Source organism: Megalobrama amblycephala, linkage group LG23 (assembly GCF_018812025.1).
Source record: "Megalobrama amblycephala isolate DHTTF-2021 linkage group LG23, ASM1881202v1, whole genome shotgun sequence".
Taxonomy (NCBI): domain Eukaryota; kingdom Metazoa; phylum Chordata; class Actinopteri; order Cypriniformes; family Xenocyprididae; genus Megalobrama; species Megalobrama amblycephala.
Window position 1 is genome coordinate 4,155,980 of NC_063066.1, and position 20,210 is coordinate 4,176,189.

A 20,210-nucleotide genomic window follows, 5' to 3' on the forward strand; every position below is an offset into this window, starting at 1 on the left:
AGAATTGATCAAGATTTAGCTGCAATCTGTTTAATGCTCATATGCAGCATGGTACTACGGACTCTTAAGCTTATACTCTATAAAATGCTGGGTTAAAAACAACCCAAGTTGGGTTGAAAATGGACAAACCCAGTGAATGGGTTGTTTTAACCCAACGACTGGGTTAAATGTTTGCCCAACCTGCTGGATAGTTTTATTTAACTCAACTATTGTTTAAAAATGACTGTATTGCTTGCTTAAAATGAACCCAAAATATGTTGAAATTAACATTTATTAATATGCTTAAAAATGAACATTTATGAATAAGTTTAATGAATAATACTTAAACAATAAACATGTATTAAATTGCTTATTAATAAATGTCCACCTTTTGAGTATTATTGTTGCCTCTAGTAATTATGTGCCTGATTTTTAATTTCCAACCTATTTTGGGTTGATTTTAAGTCAGCCATATAGTCATTTTTAAACAATAGTTGGGTTAAATAAAACTACCCAGCAGCTGGGTTAAAACAACCCAATCACTGGGTTTGTCCATTTTCAACCCAACTTGGGTTGTTTTTAACCCAAAATATTACATGTGAAATTGTAGTCAGCTATATAGTCACAGCAATGATACACACAATTCTGTTTTATCATATTTATTTCATGGTAAAGAATAGTATTAGTGTGCATGGAAATATAATTGTACAGCCTGTCCTATCGCAGACATGCACGGTACACTTTATGATTTGATTTCGTAAAAATTCACGGATTGTAAATGCAACATTTAGCCATTTTCTTTTCTATTTGATGAGTTACAGCAGTAATACCTACAATGATAGTCTCGCATGCTCTTGTCCTTACAACAGTCTGATGCCTCACAAGCACTTGTAGAGTAAATACCCACCCACTCTTACACATTTTACAAGCTTAGTTTATGGCAAGTAGAGACAACTTTCGCCAGACACACCCCTAAAACTTGGACGTGGTGGTCTGCGTCTCTGATTGGTCGGGAAGCACGACTGACAACACCTGCTTAACTCCTTCATCCAAATTGACACCCGGACTCTAGGAAATATATCCAGCATCCATCCCGTTTCCACTCTCACACGCTCTCGCTGTCATCTCGATCAGTATCCACACCAGATCCCAGGCTGGCAGCCTGTTATTGTTTATCGAGAAAACTGAGTGTAGAAATGTTGATCAAATTTGCACTAGCCTTGCTACTTGTCTGCGTCTTGGGGGAAGTGGTAGGAACGGATAATGCTGATGTTCACGAGAGTCACCCCGAGAAACCGGCCAGTCAGAAGGGACGTCTCTCCTTGCAAAATACAGGTAAGAGAATGCAAGTGTTGTGAACCTGTGATCACGTCTCGCGAAGCCCGGAGTGAGTCTTGTGTGTGCGGGCACGTGCGAGCGGCGCGTTCAGAACGCGATTTAAGCGCAAAACCGGCCAGTGCACATCTTATCACGCGCTGCGCTACGTTTTCCCATTACGCAGGAAGACGATATCTCGTAAATCCGGAGCACACGTAGAGAAATCCAATATCTTCGTAAACTATTAATAGCATGGCACAAGGTAGGCAAAGATATTCGGTGACATTACTGTCAGGTTCGCGTGCGTGTCTTGTTTTCGAGCCCAGAGTGGATTTGTGTTTACATACGACATCCTATGCTTGTGTTTTATCATTATTAAGTGGCGATTCAAAGTGCTCGCGCGCATCAAATATAGACGTACGTGCGCAACTTTTGTTGCATTGCGCGGACAAGCAAGTTAAACCTGTAATGTGGATCTGAGTGATGCAATGGCTCTACATGTTGCACTAGAGGTGGGTCAAACTTAACCTTTCTCACGGTAGCAAGGCGATACAACCTCATCCATACATGACAATGAAATAATGCAGCTTTTGCATGGGACCGAGTGCCCAGAGTAGGTTTGATTTCGCACAAGATCCATGTCCATTCCCGCACAAACGCCAACACAAGCAAGCACTGCAGGCTCAATTTACCTGTGCAGCCCCATAAACACAGATCCACTGCAATACATTTAGACTGGATGCAAAAGCAGGCAATATTGGATAGGATTCATATACAAGACTATAAAAAACCTATCATATACTGTTTTGTCCAACTGGAATTCTTTAGGAATACTGAACATGAATTTTTAGGTGAGATTTTTAGGTGGAATGCTCTTAGAGTAAGTGATGTTTTAGAAATACTATTTCAGTTAGAATATATAAGAATACTCTATGAATTTGAATCTTTTCTCTGAAAATAATGCTCACTCAGATCTGTAACCAAACAAAATAGCATGTTACTCATGAAGAGGAGATTGAAGAAAATGTCTTCAACATTGTTGTGTTAATGTGTTTGGCAGTCCGACTGGCACAAATAACGTGATGTTAGTGAAAGACAAACAGTTTTATCAATAAAGTCTGTTTGCACAAATGCATGAGAGTGGAAGTAACCATTGTGAGATCCTCAGAAATAAGATTTTAAAAAAGTGCAATTTGTAATGTGATAGCTGCAGAGCTTTTTACTTTTCATGAACTGTATTGCCTTATACTGACACAATGGGTTTTAAATTTTACAAGTTGAATTAACTATTTTCCTTGCTTTTTTTTCTTATTACAGCACAGGATTTCTTCATTTTAAAATAAAAGTACTTAATTTGCCAATATACGCAGTTTGTAGTTTGTATTTACCCTTTGGTTGCAGTTGTACAACTAAAATATTTAATACATATAGTTCAATGCAAGCCTTTCTCTTATTGCTGTTCTGTATAATAGGACACGACTTACAGACACATAAAAACTAAAAGCTGCTGATGTGGTCATGAAGTGAAAATACTACTGAATATCTGTCTTTGTGAGTTGATCTATAAAACATACATCAGTGCATTCACACTCTCTAAATCAGAAAGTAAAGCAAATACACTTTACTTTGACTATTAGTACAGTTATCGGTGAATCATAACCACCTTCATCGGTTCTGATTAAAAGTCAAAAAGACGCTTTAATTGTGTATGTTGCAGATTTAAGTGGAATTGATGAGGGAGTGACTTCCAGGTTTTTTTCTTAAAACTCGGTAGTCATTTCTAATCTCCACAGCAAGGTAAAAGCAATCTCGTCTTGCCCTATATACGGTTAACCTTGCTTTCCCACATCTCGGGCAGTTACTGCAAGATGCCTCCCAGTTTGATGGACTTTAATAGCATACCTTAATTACCACAGCGCTCTCTCTGCTAAATTTGTCCCCTAAATACAGTTCTTCAATTTTCACAGCAGAAACAAAGCCTGAAAAGAGGCCTCAGCATTCATTTTTTGTGCATGATGTAAAAGTATATTTCTAAAGCAACTTTATTTCTTATATGAATATCGATCGGTTGTGGAGATTGCTATGAAATATAACGACCAAAATCGAGTTGCATTTATGTAAATTCTCTCTTTCTTTTCTCTACAGCTGAGATCCAGCACTGTCTTGTGAGCGCTGGAGACGTGGGCTGTGGTGTGTTCGAGTGTTTCGAGAACAACTCCTGTGAAATCCGGGGCCTCCAGGAAATCTGCATGACCTTCCTGCACAATGCTGGCAAGTTCGACTCGCAGGTAAACACATGGCTGCCCCAGTCTCTCACGGGGTTCATGTCCCTCAGACGCATCCAGAGGATGACCTTTTGGCCGGCTCTGGCCAGCTGGCACTGCCTCTAATGTGGCTTGTGTTTCACAAGGTGCAGGTGGATTTGAAGCAGAGGGTTTCAAGCTTGTAATGTGGTCTCAAGATGTGTGTCTGTACTGAGACATGCCCTATTAGTCCTTATTATCCCAACAGAGAATGAAAGGCTGTTTATGACTGCAGATCTGATGAGACTTTGTCTTAAATACTCACAGGGCAAGTCCTTCATCAAGGATGCTCTGAAGTGCATGGCTCACGGCTTAAGGCACAAGTTCAGCTGCATCAGCCGAAAATGCCTGGCCATAAAGGAGATGGTCTTCCAGCTTCAACGGGAATGCTACATGAAACACAACCTCTGCTCAGCTGCTAAAGACAATGTCAATGTCATGGTGGAGATGATACATTTCCAAGACTTATTTCCCAAAGGGTAGGTATCACGCTCGAGTTTCACTCTGCTCTCTTTTGCACATACTATATGGCTTTCTGTTTGTGTGCTTAAGTATTGTTTGAGGTTTTGCGACTAGGACTTAACGGTTTTATTCTCATTTGTATATAATAATCTCATATATCATTTTTTTACTTTACTACCCAGGAAAAGCAGACGCCATATCACAATTTTGATGGCATTTCATTTTAAAACTGTCTGATTTACTTTCTTATGTGGAACACAAAAGAAGATATTTGAAAGAATGTTGGTAATTAAACCATTTCAGTTCACATTTGACCATACAATGAAAGTCAATAGCCTCTTTCACACAGTAATCCCAAACAAGCCGTCACCTTAGTAGTGGGCAATCTTCCCAAAATTTCATATCACGAACTTATAACAAACAATCACGATCCATGATCTGAATCGAGATCTTCCCGATTTTAAGATGTACTATGGAGAATGTCCAGACTGGAACATGCCTATGGACTTATCTATTTGCACAATTTAAAACACGGTATTGTTCATTCTAATAATCACATTTTTCAAAATAGTCATTAAACCCTGAGTTAAACTTTGAGAACACAAGGACGCAAGATCTGAGAAACAGCCATTGAATTTCGTTCAGAGTCCTGCGAGAGTCAATCACTGTTTGCAGATAACATAGAAATGAATGAGAAGTGCTGTAAACTGAATCCTACCTGTTGCGCAATTGCCCGTGACCTCTAAATCCTAAAAAAAAAGATCAATCCAAAATGTATGTTTAAGAGCAAACATGTTGAAGATTAGCTGATGGGCTGTCGATTCATTAAACGATAAGCTATTTCCTCAGAAAAACAGTTTATTCAGTATAATAAAGCCTCGCCAATGGCCTCTGGTCTCCTCTGCGTACCGCAGCATAAGCAGGCATTGCACTTTTTTCGGCTAAGGTTGCAGGCTTGCCTTCAAGTGGCTTTGATTGCATCTTCTCCATAAGAGCTTGATGATTTGCCCGAAGCAGACTTCTTACATCAGCACGTTCAGACCTCATACGTGCTCATAATCTTCATTCTTTGTTCACACACAACATCATAGCGATAATTTATTGGTAATGTTACCATTTCTCATACTGGTAAATTACAAGAACCGATTTACTGGTATTTTTGAAAAGGTCCTGTTCACAAAGGATCTCTTAACGGTAATTTATCAAAGACTTGTTATAGCCTTGTTATATGGGATGCTCTAGCTATGGAGGATTTGTATCATTAGATATTAGATATATTGAACAAGCCTATTTGTGAGTCAGGGAGCTAGTTTATTAAATTAATGCAGTTTGATGACATCAACTTAAAGTGTGTTATTTTCATTTAACAGCATGTTTCCAGGCAATTAATGTACTTTTCCATTTTAAAATACATGTGGAGCTGCGTTAAGTTCTGTAAATGCACAAAGATCATTTATTTATTTGGTCTGAGGGCCGAGACCATTCTGTCAGGTGTTTAAAGCAGAGCTGTCACTTGACAAGTCACTTTTACCATGACTGACCGCCTGGGCTTGACATGAACGTTTTTGCTCACCAGCACAATGGCTAGTGGTTTTCCAAAGTTACTAGCCACAATTTTGACATTGATACGATGGGGAAAAACTGCCATATATACATTTATAATGTTATCTCATAATTTGGCAGCAGGTTTATTAGGCTGCTGTCACTTTAAGACATGACGCACAGATCCATTATACTGTTACACATGCGTTTTCTTTCTCAGCTGTTTACATTCACTTAAACACAACTGACTGTGTTTACGTGAATACTCGCCAAGAACGGCATTTTGACTTTATTTTGTGTGTATTTGACTGTTTAAGTCCAGAAAGCAGTGAAAAAGAACTTGATTTAGTACTGAGAGGCGGACTTTGAATGTGAGAACAAAATCTGCGGGAATGAGTAAAATTATGCGCAATCCCATGTTGAAATTCAAGCCCTGTAACACCAACAATATTCATCCAGAGCAAATGAAACAAGGCAGGTTTGTGTTAACTCGCTGAGATGAGAGAGAGAGAGAGAAAGAGCAGCTGGTATCATGTATCTATTCTGCAGAAAATGAGTATTGGAAGCGTTTTAAATATTTCCGTATCAATATCAAAAAATCAATATTTAGGGCAACACTACATTGCACTTAGATGCCTTTTTAAAAGACTACATGTAAAAATGTATATATTACGTATAAAATTCAACCCGCCAAAATGGCTGCATTACACGCCACTGCTGAAATCCACCCACATTTGTCAAGCCCTGCTGACCGCTATCATCCTGCTTTCCTAGGCCGTACGTTGAGCTGGTGAACATCTTGCTCAGCTGTGGAGAGGAGGTGAAGGAAGCCATTACCCGGAGCGTGCGTCTGCAGTGCGAGCAGAACTGGGGCGCTCTGTGCGACAGCTTGAGCTTCTGTACGTCTATCACCGCCGCGCCAGCGCCAGGCGGCCTCGAGCGACGTCCAGCGGTTTCCTCTCATTCAGAGGGGGAGCACCACAAGGGCGCTCGACAAGGAGACAAGGACAAACCTGGCAAGGTCGGGTTCAGTTCCCACACGAGAAGTCGGAGCCAAGGCCCACGCCGCGCCAGTTTAGATGCCGTCGTTGCCGAGCAGGAAGACTCTAAAATCAGTGACATTCGGAGGTGAAATAGCAGGATCACCTAAACTGACCACGAGACCCCAATCCCCAACTTAACAGACTCAGAAAACCTCCTAATTCAACCCATCCACCCTCACATCTCCACAGTCATTCCAGCACTCCCAAACTGTACATTTTGCAAGGGTAAATGTGGTGCAGCTTTTTTGATACTCCAGATTATAGGACCGATTGTTAATTTTGTAGAGTTCAGTGCTTTTATTTTAGCTCTAATACAGCATCTCTATTTCGCAAATCATATCCTCCTTAAGATTCAATCACTTTATTTATTTCATGCTTTATGCAATGTTTGAATATAAACCATGTACATATAAATCTATGTATATCTATATTTATATAAACATGTCTAAATAATATAGCCTCCATATTCGGTAATGATAAACTTTATGTAATATAGTGCAAAGAACGCTTGCTGTTTTATTAGTTCCATTATTGCACCAATTACGCATCTGACTGTAGATATGTAAGATATGTTTGTTTGTTTGTTTGTTTGTTTCAGAAATGTATATGTAATTGTTATTTTAAATACTTGATTAAATACAAGCTGTACAGGATTGAAATCCAGGTCAAGCACATACAACGCTCTGTGCTTCTTAGAACGAAAAGTCATTTCACAACAGAACAATGTCCAGTAACAAGTTTATTGTGCCTTGAGAATATTTTTCCCCAAAAATAAACCGTAGATCCTCAGCAGATGTATTTTAGGAAAATGCCCAAATATAACAGCCCCGTTCAGATCTGTGCTTAGAAATATAAACGTGAGCTGTCTCAAAGAAGCGCCCCGATAGTATCGCTTAAGTCTAATATGTATGCTGCATTTCTAGGCTTTGCCCAAACAGATTAGTTCAACACATGAACAGCTTCAGTGTACAGTGTCTCATGGAAAGCAGGCCTGTCTGTGTTCTGGCCAAGTCCACAGCCAGCCACTGGTGTTTCCAAGTAAAAAATAGCCATTTTTTTTCTCCCAGAGCCACTGAGAAGAGCCAGAAGCTGGAACTGTAGTCGGCTGGCCTTAGACCCAGGAACTAGGTTAAGTCTACACAAGAACCTCAGGGTATTACTGACAATAATATTGAAATGGGTGAATTATTGTTTACTATAGCTGCGAAAGAATTGTTTTGGGCCCTTGCCACGTGATTGGTTAATAAAATGTCTGGAGCTGATTGTTGGTTTAAGAATAAGCAACGGCTTGAATAGATCTACTATTCATCAGCCTAAGGATAACAGTAGTTACTTTGACCAATCATATTTTGAATTCGCTCAGGTATTCCGATGAACATGAGGGCAAAATGTGATCATCTTTGGGTTTAACCCTGGAAAACATTTTCAAAAGGTTATAATGAAAAAAATAATCTGTGTACAACAATTACATGGAATGATGGATTCCATATCACTACAGATAGCATGTGTTCCAATTGTTTTAGGAAAATAAATACTAAAGCTCATTTCTCATTCGGATGTGTCCTTCTGTTTTTTGTTGTTGTTTTTTTACTTAGGCTATATATATATATATATATAAACGCGATGAACAGCCTTCGCCCCGCAAATTCTGTCCATTTTCTGTCCGTTTTTTGGCCAAAACGCCTTTTTTTTTCATTGAATTTCGTAAATTGAATGAACATCTGAAGGTATGTTGAAAGATACAGTACAACTTACTGAAATGTATAATATATATCGTGTAATCGCTCAATCAGTGTTTCAACAGCAGAAAGACGTCAATAAAACAGCTTGTAAACACTGTTATGTAGCAATAGCATTTACCTCAGGTCAGAGAAATCAACTCTTTCGCTAAATATGTATTATATTGGCCTATTTATTCATTTTATTTTACTTGTTAGTGGGTAATAGTTTGGGCTCTGAACCTTTAATATTATAGTAGTGTAGGCTATTTTACAACATTAGCAGAGATAATTTTTTGTCCTTAAGAAACTTTTAATTATGATTGAATTCATTTAAACACAGAGACAATTTGTTCAGTAAACTACAACAAGACCATTATCTATATCTATATCGAACCATGACTTCAAAACCAAGGCACGAACCGAACCATCAGTTTTGTGTATCCTTACACCTCAAATATATATATGAATAGATGGATGGATAGATGGATAAGTATTAGTTTGACAGCTTTGTGCACCAATAAATTATATTTACCATAATAAAAATGTATAGTTTTATGTATAGATAAATAGTTTAATGTACACAGCTGTAATAAACAAGCGAGAAAAATGGTCTCGTTGCAAAAAAGCACAATCTGCCTCTTGATTTCCACAGTGAGGGTGATGAGTCCACATAGACATTAATCACAGTAAAACTCAATCCAAACAGCCCTGAGTTTCTAAGAATCTGGTTTCTAAGGGGAAAAAGCGCATTGATGTTGGTCAGGCCCATGTTGCCTGAAGCCAGCTCTGATGATCTGAAGAGCGTTCCTCTTGACTGGCACATAAAGCTGTCAGGGCGTGTGGCATGGGGTTGGCGCCAGGCTGAGCTGCAGCTGCAGCGGGCACCTCCAGCAGCCTCCTGCAGAAGCACTCAGCTCATCGCAGCAGTGGGGAAAAAACGCTCTTTCTCTCTCGCCAGAGTGGAATGAGACCACCGCACCGTAAACAAGCTCTCCTACACTCTGGCTCGGGCTCTCCTGTCATAGGGCTGAAGATCTATAAACAGGCTTTATGATGCTCTGGTGGCTGTGGTCAAGCAGCAGGCGAACTGGTTCTCAGGCTGGGGCGCTGCAGCTAACATATGACAAGCCAACACCACAACAAAGTGGCTATTCTAAACGCTGATGAATTTACTGAGCTGAAGGTGTGGGTGATCTGGTCAAGTGGTCAAATATATGTATAGTCAGACTCCCAAAGATCCCTGGAGCCCAGTTTTCAGAGATGGCTGTAAGGATAAAGTGTAAATCTCATGCATCATATTACCAACGGACTCTGTTCATTATGACGGAGACATCATAAAGGCATGTCAGAAAGCAAAAACAGCAGGCCTTAGTTAAGCGTAGCCACGAAGGCAGAGATAGAGTAGACTACAGACATCACATCAGACACCATATTTTCACATCTAAACAACTGTAGGGACTGAAAGAGCAAGACTAAAAAAGAATTTGATTAGACTTCTATTCTGTGTGTCTTACTGTCTTTGCATCAATGCCCTTCACTTGTATGGCTGCTGTCCTCGATGTAATGCACTGCGTTTCTGCCCTCTAGCGGTCATTTATATACAATGCCTGTGGAAATAAACGTCTTTCTGTCCAGAATTTAAAGGTTATGCATTTGAAGATGTAATGCAGAGAGTGAGAGTGTTGAAAAAACATAATTCATATTTGTTTGACAGAGCTGTCAATCGTAAACAAAACTAAAATCAAACTTATTTTAAAAAACAATCTCTTAAACTTACATCTGCATGATTAAAAACTGCATAAAATGACAGAAACCATCTTTTGAAAAAAATTATTTGAAGTGTAATTGTTTAGTTTGTCTCAAGTACCATTACATTACATTGAGAGGGCGGGTTTATGATCTATACTGGGACCAACCACCTGGGGGCGATCAAGGCGCTTTGGCTTCATTTTTCAGGACATGTGTGGCACGCTTGGTTGCAGCCACATTTCTTCTCTGATGATGTGTTTAATGGCGCGAGTGCAGGACAGTCTGTCAATCGCAGAGGCGATTAATCTGAGGAGGCAAGGGAGGCAGCGCCTCTTCAAAAAATTGGAAGAGAAAATAATGCATATTATAAAAATGAGACAATGCAAATATTACAAAACGTGACATTGAAAAGTGTCTAAATCACTCGTTTTTTTTTTTTTTTTTTTAAGTAACACTGTCCAACAGCGACACCAGCAGGTAAAGTTACAGTGGGAGTCTGCGTCGCTCTTGCCTCCCCTGAGCCCATTGAGTTTTAACAGACCCCCTAAAGTGTGCGGTGGGCTTGGTGGGGGGTAATTGAGAATGAATAGGGGAAAGTCACGTGAGAGGAGGCAATGCCTCCATCGCACTATGATTGGGTATGATTAGTTTGTGCAATAAATCCCGCCTCTTGTTTTCACGCGTTCCATGTTTGCGAATCAGTCTCAATGAACAAAAAGATGGCGTTAATGAAAAGACTAATAAAAAAGTAACTCACCCACTTAGGTGCCGTTTATACAACACCATTGTTCGAACTATACCGTGGACTTTGGGGGAGCCCACTTTTCTTTTCTTTTTTTAGAAAAGGGGGTTTGTGCGCTTGCTTCAAAAGAGGGCTTACAATGAGTTACAAAGATACATAACAGCTGCGACTGTGTACACTACTTGCTTTATGCAAGCACTATACAGGATTTACCCTATTATACATTATCGACAAAATTCCTCCATTAAATTAGGTCTAATACATCGAGAGTCAAGCAGAGCTATAACAACCCAGCCACAACACATAATTGCGAATAGCATGCCTCACCTTATCACAGGTCTGGGGTCAGCTTCCTTTGCTGTTCGAGGTAACGTGCTAAACATGAGTGGAATTTGCACCGCAGCGCCCTCACACCTTGAAGCTCATGACAAGAATAGCATGTTATCTTTATTGAAGTGAATTAGGTTTAAATCAACGTCATGCATGAATGAATGAATTTTTTTTTTTTTTTTTTTTGCAATTTTACACATAATAATCCGCGATGAACACATTACACAAAACTGAAATTGCATGTCAAAATAACACATTGTGAATATTTTTTGAGACCCCCCAAAATTTCACAAATCACGTTTTCAGGGGAGCCCATGTCTTATTAAGGGGGGCCGAGCTCCCCCTAGCTCCCCCGTAGTTTGCACCCTGTACAACACCATTTTCAACTGAAAACTTTTTATGCATTTTGGCCATTCGTTTACACGACAAATGCGTTTAGGGGGCCTGAAAACGCAAACTTTTGAAAACAGGATTCAGAATGCAAGTTTTTGAAAATGATACCGTTTTCGTCTGCAAACTGGTGAATTTGTGAAAACAGTGATGTCATGCGCATGCGTATTACGTATTCAGTCTAGGCGCGTAGTGTTTCTTTACAAAGTGACATCGCCAGCTACTGGCCTGGCACGAATAATTCAGCGTTTCATTTTCACGGATCTGAGTGAACGGGGACAGTTTTGACAATGTTGTCGTCTGTACGCGAAAAACTCAAAGGAAAAACATTTCCATTTTTAGTAAATTGTTGTCATGTAACATAACCTTAGATATCACTGATTTATATCACGTCAAAATTAAAATTGAAATGGCCTGAAAACATGACGACTGTGGGGATTTTAGTGAGTAGCTAAATCAGCTTGGTGAAATTAAAGTTATACCTACATCTTTGTGTTTGTGACCAGTGTTTACTGAGCTTGATAACTGAAGATGATCTGAAAATAAGTTGACTATTATAAAGAACAGTTTAACATAATTTCACAAATAAAATAGGGTAGGTTGGAGTAAGATGCCCAAGATCGCAAGATCGATGTGGAAATACAAACCGGAAGACAAAAGACAAAAAGGGGCGGGGCTACATAAGGTCAAGACTAGCAACTTCTGTTTTTTATGCCGACTTTTACCTTTAGTTATTCTGCTTTTCACTGAGCTGTATTGCCTAGTAGGCCTATGTGATCTTTAATAAATATATTTGCTAAAGCCTAAACTGCCAAATTGACATTTGTTAATAATATATGTTTTTGTAAAGAGAAACGTTTTACCTTGTCGGCTCCATTGACTGTGTGCGGTAGGCCTGCATGAATGAAACAGTGACACTGCTATGTTAAAATCTGCCACCAGGAGGCGGGTTAAGCAAAACTACAGGACAGATTTGCAAATGAGGTACAATGTAGGCCAAGCTTAATGTCACAGGCAAAATCTGTTTTTTAAATAAAATATATTAAAAAAATATTGTAAAATAAAGTGTTATAAATGACATAAAGAACATGTGTATATGGTCTCCATCTTCTAAACAGGGATTGTTGCCAGGAAGACAGTCACTTGTCCAAGAGCCTGAACTCCACATCCAGTGGCATTCCATGAACTCAGCAACCGGATGGTCTGTGAAATCATACGGGAGGAACCAGCTGCAAAAGCCCCTTTTAATTATGATTAATATAGTTACAAAGCCTTTTTGAAATGTGAGCATATGAACATGTTTCAATGTGAGCGAGTAGTCAAAACTATTCTGAGCCATCCAAAGCAGAGCAGGTCATCTGACTCCCTCAGGGAGCAATCATGTTACTGTCTGCCCCGACTAATCCACTGCCAAAGCTCTGAACATGACTTATAAAGAAAATTGTTATTGCCCGAGAGATAGAAGACAAATGATGTGATGACAAAACGTGCAGCTTTAAAATAACCGTAATGATTTTCTTCTTCTCTTCTTCATTCAATCTATTTGAGATTATCTACATCTAAACTTATAAGTACCGGTCAAAAGTTTGGAAACAAAGTTTTTTTTGAAAGAAGTCTATTAATCTCCCCAAGGCTGCATTTATTTGATTAAAAATACAGTAAAACTGTGAAATGTTATTACAATTTAAATTAACTTTTCTATTTCTGTTGTAATATATAGCCTATATATTGTGATCAAAGCTGAATTTTCAGCATCATTACTCCAGTCTTCAGTGTCATCCTTCAGAAATCATTCTAATATGATGATTTGGTGCTTAAGAAACATTCATTATTATTATCAGTGATAAAAACACAGCTGTGTTGCTTAATATTTTTTGTGGAAAGTTTTTTTTCAGGATTCGTTGATAAATAGAAAGTTTAAAAGAACAACATTTATTGTAAACAGAACTTTTTTTGTAACATTTATAAATGTAAAAAAATGTGTTTATCTTAGCGATTTAATGTGTCTTTGCTGAATAAAAGCATTAATTTCTTTCTTTAAAAAAAAAAAAAATCTTACCTTTTGAATGGCAATGTATCATGTTTGTCCACAAATAATGAATAAATAAAGTTTTTATTTATCTGTTTTCCACATTCCACATAATAATAAGAAATGATCTCAGAATGATTTCTGAAGGACTGAAAATTCAGTTTTGCCATCAAAGGACTAAATTATATTTTAAAATATATTACAACAGAAACCAGTTAATTTAAATTGTAATAATAGCTTATTTCAAAGTATTACTGACAAAAGTTGTATTACTGCATGACGATGAATTATAATTTTCAACAATGCCCATATATAAAAAGACAAAATAAAAGCACTTGAAATAGTTAAAACATATATGATATAGCAGATAAAAACATGCAAGAGAGGGGCTATTTATAAATGTGTTCTTGATACAAACCGAAGATAAACACGATTCCTCAATTGGCCTGTAAATTATGAAATGTTATATATAAATAATACGCCTCTACCCCACACCACTAATCCTACCTATTGCGTATCATATACACGCAAAAAGTAATTTCAGCGTATAAATAGCACGTCGAATATAAACATAAACTCGTGCTATGGAAATCCTGTTGAATTGTACTATACATAATAAAAAATAAATTGAACACAATAAGACATTGTTTCAAAATAAACGCCACAATCACATGTAAAGGAAATATTTGTTAATAATTCTATTTAATACAAAAATTGGTTGATGTACCTCTTGGTAGTTCTTAAAAGAATATTTTTTGTCCCTTATAGTGTGAAGAACATTTTAATATTTTAAAGATCTCTTTTTTTCCATTATAAAGAACATTTTGTGCATTTGTGCAAGGTTCTATGGATTTTAAAGGTTCTCCTTATGGCAGTAAAAAAAAAACGCCCTGAACGCAAATGCCTCCTTGTCAAAACGTGTTAAATTGAGAGTATTAAGAATCCCCAGTCATGCAGGTTCCTTCAGGAGGTGTTAAATTTGGAAGTGATTGACAGGGATGAAGAGTAGCGGAAAGAGGTCTGTGCTCTCATCACTGCAGCAGACTCATTTAGATAACACCCATCTCACCCCTCTGCCCCATCATTTCCTAAACAGGTCGGCCTACAGGAAGTTTTCAAGAACGTTATCCAACTCTTTATCTGCTCCAAATGCGCTGTTGAAAGACAAACCTTCAGATGCAGTTGCTCTGTGGGAGTTTGTGCCTCTTCTTCTCTTGACCATGTAGTCTGTCATAATATTTATTTCACAAATGCATCAAACAAGACGAATTATTCTACACCGGTTAAAAAAAATCTTGGTAAACTCTCGGAAACATTTGCAAGTCTTCAGCTCCATCCGTCATGAGGACTGTCACTAACTGCAGTGGCGCTCAGTGGAGGAGATGCGCAATAAATCATCGTGATATAAAGCAGTTTCCATAAGCTGCGGAGTCAGTTTACTTTATTTCACCAATTATTGTAGCGATGGATAAGGGAGTGTTGATTCGCCCATAGAGAAAAGTGCTTGCGTCCATTTATCAGAAACGCCTGTCTGAGACTCAGACACAGATTTTCTCCAAAACTATAAACATGACGCTCTATAGTGCAGACACGGGCACCATTTACTGCAGCATTAACCGAGATAAAATGAACGATAATACTGTCTGTCTCCTCTGCACAACTGATGACTAATATCCAGAGGAACGGTATCTCTGTCCCCTGCTGTAGCAAAGATCCTGGATTACATTTATTGTGTTCATGTTGCAGCTTAATTACATATTTAATAACTGTTACTAATTAACTACTTAAAATGCAATTGCGTAGATGAGCTTGTAGGCTAGTATTTTTTTGTTGTGTTATGAAAAATGTGAGAAAAATGGTTCTAAACAGTATAAATTAAGGTTCTTCGGCTTGTAACAATAGCAGAACCCTTTCTAGTTCTATATAGAACCCTTTTTATAAGGTTCCATAAAGAACCACGCTTTGAAATATTTTAAAAGATTTCAGTGATGCTACAGATTTTAAAAACAAAAAGGCGGGAACAAAGAACCGTTCACTCTAACTCGAAGAACCATATCAGCGTAAAAGGGTTGTTTAGAACGATATGGTTCTAAATAGTGTGTACTAAATATGTGTTACTATGAAAAGAACCTTTAAAGAACCATCTTTTTTTATAGAATGTAGAATAACATTGTAACGTGTTATGTAACTTACGTCCAAAAGGTCTACTTTATTAAATAAAAGTAAAACAAAAATACAGATACATTAAAGTGTATTTTATTTTACTATAAAAATTAAAATAGTATCTGTGTACAATGCAACCCCCCTAAAAATCTGATATCCAAAACTGAATAAAATACAAACTGAAACGAATATAGTCCCTTTTCACGACTGTGATGACGCATTTTAACAGTCATCAGCATCGTAAATCTTGCAAAGTTTGTTATATTTTCATTTTTTAAAAGATGTATGTAGATTTAGCGATAACACTATACTTAGTATTCATCAAACTACAAAAAAAAAAAAAAAAAAAAAAAAAAAAGTTAACACTGATGGTCTTTCTAATGTTAATAAAGTTGACATCTTTCTCTCTTCTGACTGCCTTTATCAAGCTCTCTCTATTTTTTCCCCCTCTTTTTGGAAGTTGTGAAAACAATGCTGTTGAGTTTTTATTTTGCTATTTGAGACACAAAAATATATTTAATGCATTCACCACCATATAATTTTACCCAACTATGACGACTTCCGCTTCGAGAAACCCGGACATGTCAAAAGAGTCTATATTATATAATTAATAATACTTGATGAATAACAATTAATTGATTTTATTAAATACATACTAATTAAGATTCATTCAATTCAAATTATCCAGCTAACATAACTAAGATGTCCAAACTATAGATGTATGTAACATGCCGAGCATAAATTGTCATCAATCACAGATGTCCTTTGTACTGTTCTTTATATCAATTTCCTCCACACATGTCTATATTTCATGTGAATTGGCATGTGTTGCTCTTCTGCTGCGGCTGTTCGGCGTGGGTGGGTTTCTGGTTTGTTGTCATCTGTTATCACGTCTTGATAACAAACCCAGTGGCACCAGAATCTTTCAGTGGTAGACAGTTGGGTAGGGTTTGTCATTGCAGGTTTCAGGTTCCAGCAAAGTCTGATCCCTTGGAGAAAACTCCTCGCTGGCCTGTAGTTTCCTCTGGATTAGCAATTAAGAAGAAAACAAACAAACAAATGAGAGCACAAGTGCTAGTTCCAGGCAAAAGGCCCATTTTGCCGCCAAATTCATCTTTAGAGCTGACAGACTTCTTTGCCGCCATAAAAAAAGCATCGACCTGAATTGCAGCTGATAAAAACACACAAAACAAGTGATCAGATCAGTGTTAAGACCATTGAAAAATTAAATTAGACGACAGCAATGTAATTTATTTGAGTAAATAAAGTTGTTATAATTGGTGGAAATTGTTTCTTGTATGAAGGTCTTACAAGTCATTTTAATATTATGCGTCACTGACCAATGAAAAGCTCTAAAATGTTGTACGCGCAGCTGACCCCGCCCCTCTGCCTCACTACAGTAGCCTATGCCATCACTCCGACTTACCGAACACCCCGAAAGTGTGTTATGAGGGGTCTATTAGAAAGATGAACGTGCGTATACCTCTAAACACAACAGATTAACACTATTCATTAAACGACTATAGGCACCCCTGATAAATGCCAACCCTCATTCCATGGCAATGTTCTCCAGCCAGATGACTTCCACTCCTTTCTCAGTGCGGGACATATTGAACCTGGAGCAGAATCAGGAGGATATGGTCTCTCTGGACATGTCTCAGCGGCTGGACAGTGCCCTTATTCCGCCCTCATCCTGCATGCTGTCCACTTTCAAACAAGAGCAGTTCATGGAAATGCCATCCGGAGCCTCTCTCTTCAGCGAAGACCTTCAGGACGACAAAGGCAACAAAAACAGCGCTCTGAACTTCGGTACTGCTGCGTTTTATGGGAAGAATTTCCTAGAAATGGACTATGTTAAAGACGCAAAGACAGATGACACGTTTGAAGACAAAGAGAAAAAAGGTGAGGTGAAAAGGTTTACAATTCATAATATTGAATTGTTTAAACGTTTGTGTGTTTTCCAAAGAGTTTCCACGTGTTGCAATCAATTATAACCCAATAGGGTAATTACTATAAATCAATGGCATGCGTTGTCTATTTTTTTATCTTGATTTTTACTAATTTTTATTCAGCTTTTGAAATTAAAATTCGTTTTTTGTCATCAGAAAAGTTCATAATTAACTACTGTTAAAAAGGCGTGCCATATAGTGCACAAATTTCAACTCACTATAATTGAAAATGTAGGTTTTAAAGTAATTTCTTTAAAGTTTTTTTTTTTTGTTTTTTTGTTTTGTTTTGTTTTTTTAATCCAAGAGGTTCAAAAGTTTCAGCCTGGAGTGAAAATTTCACATATTAATAATAATAATAATAATAACAATAAAAAAATCAAGTAGCCAAGTTTTTTAATTTCTACATGAAATTATTGGATGGAAAGAAATGCCTATAAAAATGCTGGGTTAAAAACAACCCAAGTTGGGTTTAAAAAGGACAAATCCAGCAATTAGGTTGTTTTAACCCAGCTGTTGGGTTAAGTGTTTGACAAACTTGCTGGATAGTTTTATTTAACTCAACTATTGTTTAAAAATTACTGTATTGTTTGCTTAAAATGAACTCAAAACATTTATTAATAGGTTTAATGAATAATTAAACAATACACATTTATTAAACTGCTTATTAATAGCCTAAATTATATTTTTTTATTGTTGCCTCTAGTATTTATGTGTCTGATTTTGGGTTCATTTTAAGCCAGACATATAGTCATTTTTAAACAATAGTTGGGTTAAATAAAGCTGCCCATCACATTGGTCAAACATTTAACCCAACCACTGAGATAAAACAACCCAAACGCTGGTCAATTTTCAACCCAACTAGGGTTGTTTTTAATCCGGCATTTTTTTAATAATAATTTTACAGTGTAAACTAAACTAAATACATTCTGATTAATTATCGACTCTTTTCAGACATCAGCTGTTCTCAGGAAGATCCCAGTGAAGATCTGAAGCTGGATGATGCGGATCGACCCAAACAGAGGAAGAGGAGGAAGCCTCGGGTTCTCTTCTCTCAAGCGCAGGTGTACGAGCTGGAGCGACGCTTCAAACAGCAGAAATACCTCTCTGCTCCCGAGAGAGATCATTTAGCCAACGTGCTCAAACTCACCTCCACACAGGTGAAGATCTGGTTCCAGAACAGACGCTATAAGTGCAAGAGGCAGCGTCAGGATCAGACCCTGGAGATGGTGGGCATCGCCCCTCCGAGGCGCATCTCGGTGCCTGTTTTGGTTCGGGATGGGAAACCATGCCTGGGTGACACGTCCACTTACAACACCTCGTACAATGTGGGAATCAATCATTTCACCTACAACACCTACCCTGCGTTTAGTAATTTCCCGAGTCCAGGCAACACGAACTATTCCTGTAACTATCCATCAAGCATGTCCAGCATGCAGCCTTCACAGTCAAACAGCAGCTACATGAACTTTGGCGTTGGGGATCTAAATAACGTCCAGGCTTCTTTTCAGTCCAGCAGCGGGGTTCCCTCACTACACGGCATCAGAGCTTGGTGAAAAAACGACATTTAGGCTATTGCATGAATCATTTGTGCGATCAAACGACATTGATGATGATTTGAATAGACAGAATCCGGGCCGGGATGGTTTTGCTCTGTCAGATACAAGAAACGCTCATTAATATCTTTCCGTATACGCATCGTTTTCTTTGTAAAACTGTCTGAATAATTTGCTTGCACTTGAGTTAAATGATGAGAGATTAACCGCACGTGGAATATATAATTTATAATTTTCACCAGATGTATTATGAGGCCTGTAAAGCTCGTGCGAAGTAAACAAGGTATTTCCTTTCTTTCTTTCTCTTTCTTTCTTTCTTTCTTTCTTTCTTTCTTTCTTTCTTTCTTTCTTTCTTTCAATATATAAAAGGACATCAATGAACTAATATTATAAGCAATTTTTTTCTTTGCCAGAAAGTACCGCACGAATACGACTCGAATTAAGGTTTTGTTATTATTGCCTGTGTAAGTTTGATATGTAAACTTTTCGAAAGAAAATAATGGCTAATAAAGGCTTTTCAAGAATGTATGCAATTATTATTTGGTTTGTGTATGGAATAACAATTTACATATTAACACAACAACAGCAACAACAATACTAGCATACTACTATTAATTAACATTTGTAGTAAATAATTATAGGCTAAATAAATTCATGTTTATGAATTAAATTCAAACACTTTTTTTAATTATTATAAGGCTATTATTAATATAGGCTAGATTTTTTTTTTAATTCACGGCTTTATCTCAATTATACGAAACCAACATTTTGTCATATAATTTGGTTTAGACACTATAAAATACATTTTTCACGGTCACTGTTTTTATCAAAAAATGTAAAGAAACAACTTTGCTATAATTTATTAGTATAAATCAAATTAAATATTTGCGAAATGTTTTAATAATGATAATAATATTTAAAGACCGATGTTTCTCATG

The 20,210-nt window shown here is 37.6% G+C and overlaps 2 protein-coding genes across 3 annotated transcripts; both read left to right on the forward strand.

The window, feature by feature from the left end:
- The first annotated feature begins 650 nt into the window (after positions 1 to 650).
- stc2a (stanniocalcin 2a) lies at positions 651 to 8,197 on the forward strand. Of its 2 annotated transcripts, none has more exons than XM_048176899.1 (4): positions 651 to 1,314; positions 3,442 to 3,584; positions 3,867 to 4,078; positions 6,378 to 8,197. In XM_048176899.1, the coding sequence occupies exons 1-4, from the start codon at positions 1,176 to 1,178 to the stop codon at positions 6,733 to 6,735; spliced, it is 852 nt and encodes a 283-aa protein (XP_048032856.1). In that variant the 5' UTR covers positions 651 to 1,175; the 3' UTR covers positions 6,736 to 8,197. The 2 variants fall into 2 exon arrangements, with proteins under 2 accessions (XP_048032856.1, XP_048032857.1); XM_048176900.1 differs by lacking the exon at positions 651 to 1,314 and adding an exon at positions 1,388 to 1,558.
- Positions 8,198 to 16,153: 7,956 nt separating this feature from the next.
- On the forward strand, positions 16,154 to 19,800 carry nkx2.5 (NK2 homeobox 5). The gene is made up of 2 exons (XM_048175603.1): positions 16,154 to 17,672; positions 18,671 to 19,800. The coding sequence occupies exons 1-2, from the start codon at positions 17,327 to 17,329 to the stop codon at positions 19,270 to 19,272; spliced, it is 948 nt and encodes a 315-aa protein (XP_048031560.1). The 5' UTR covers positions 16,154 to 17,326; the 3' UTR covers positions 19,273 to 19,800.
- Positions 19,801 to 20,210: the final 410 nt, after the last annotated feature.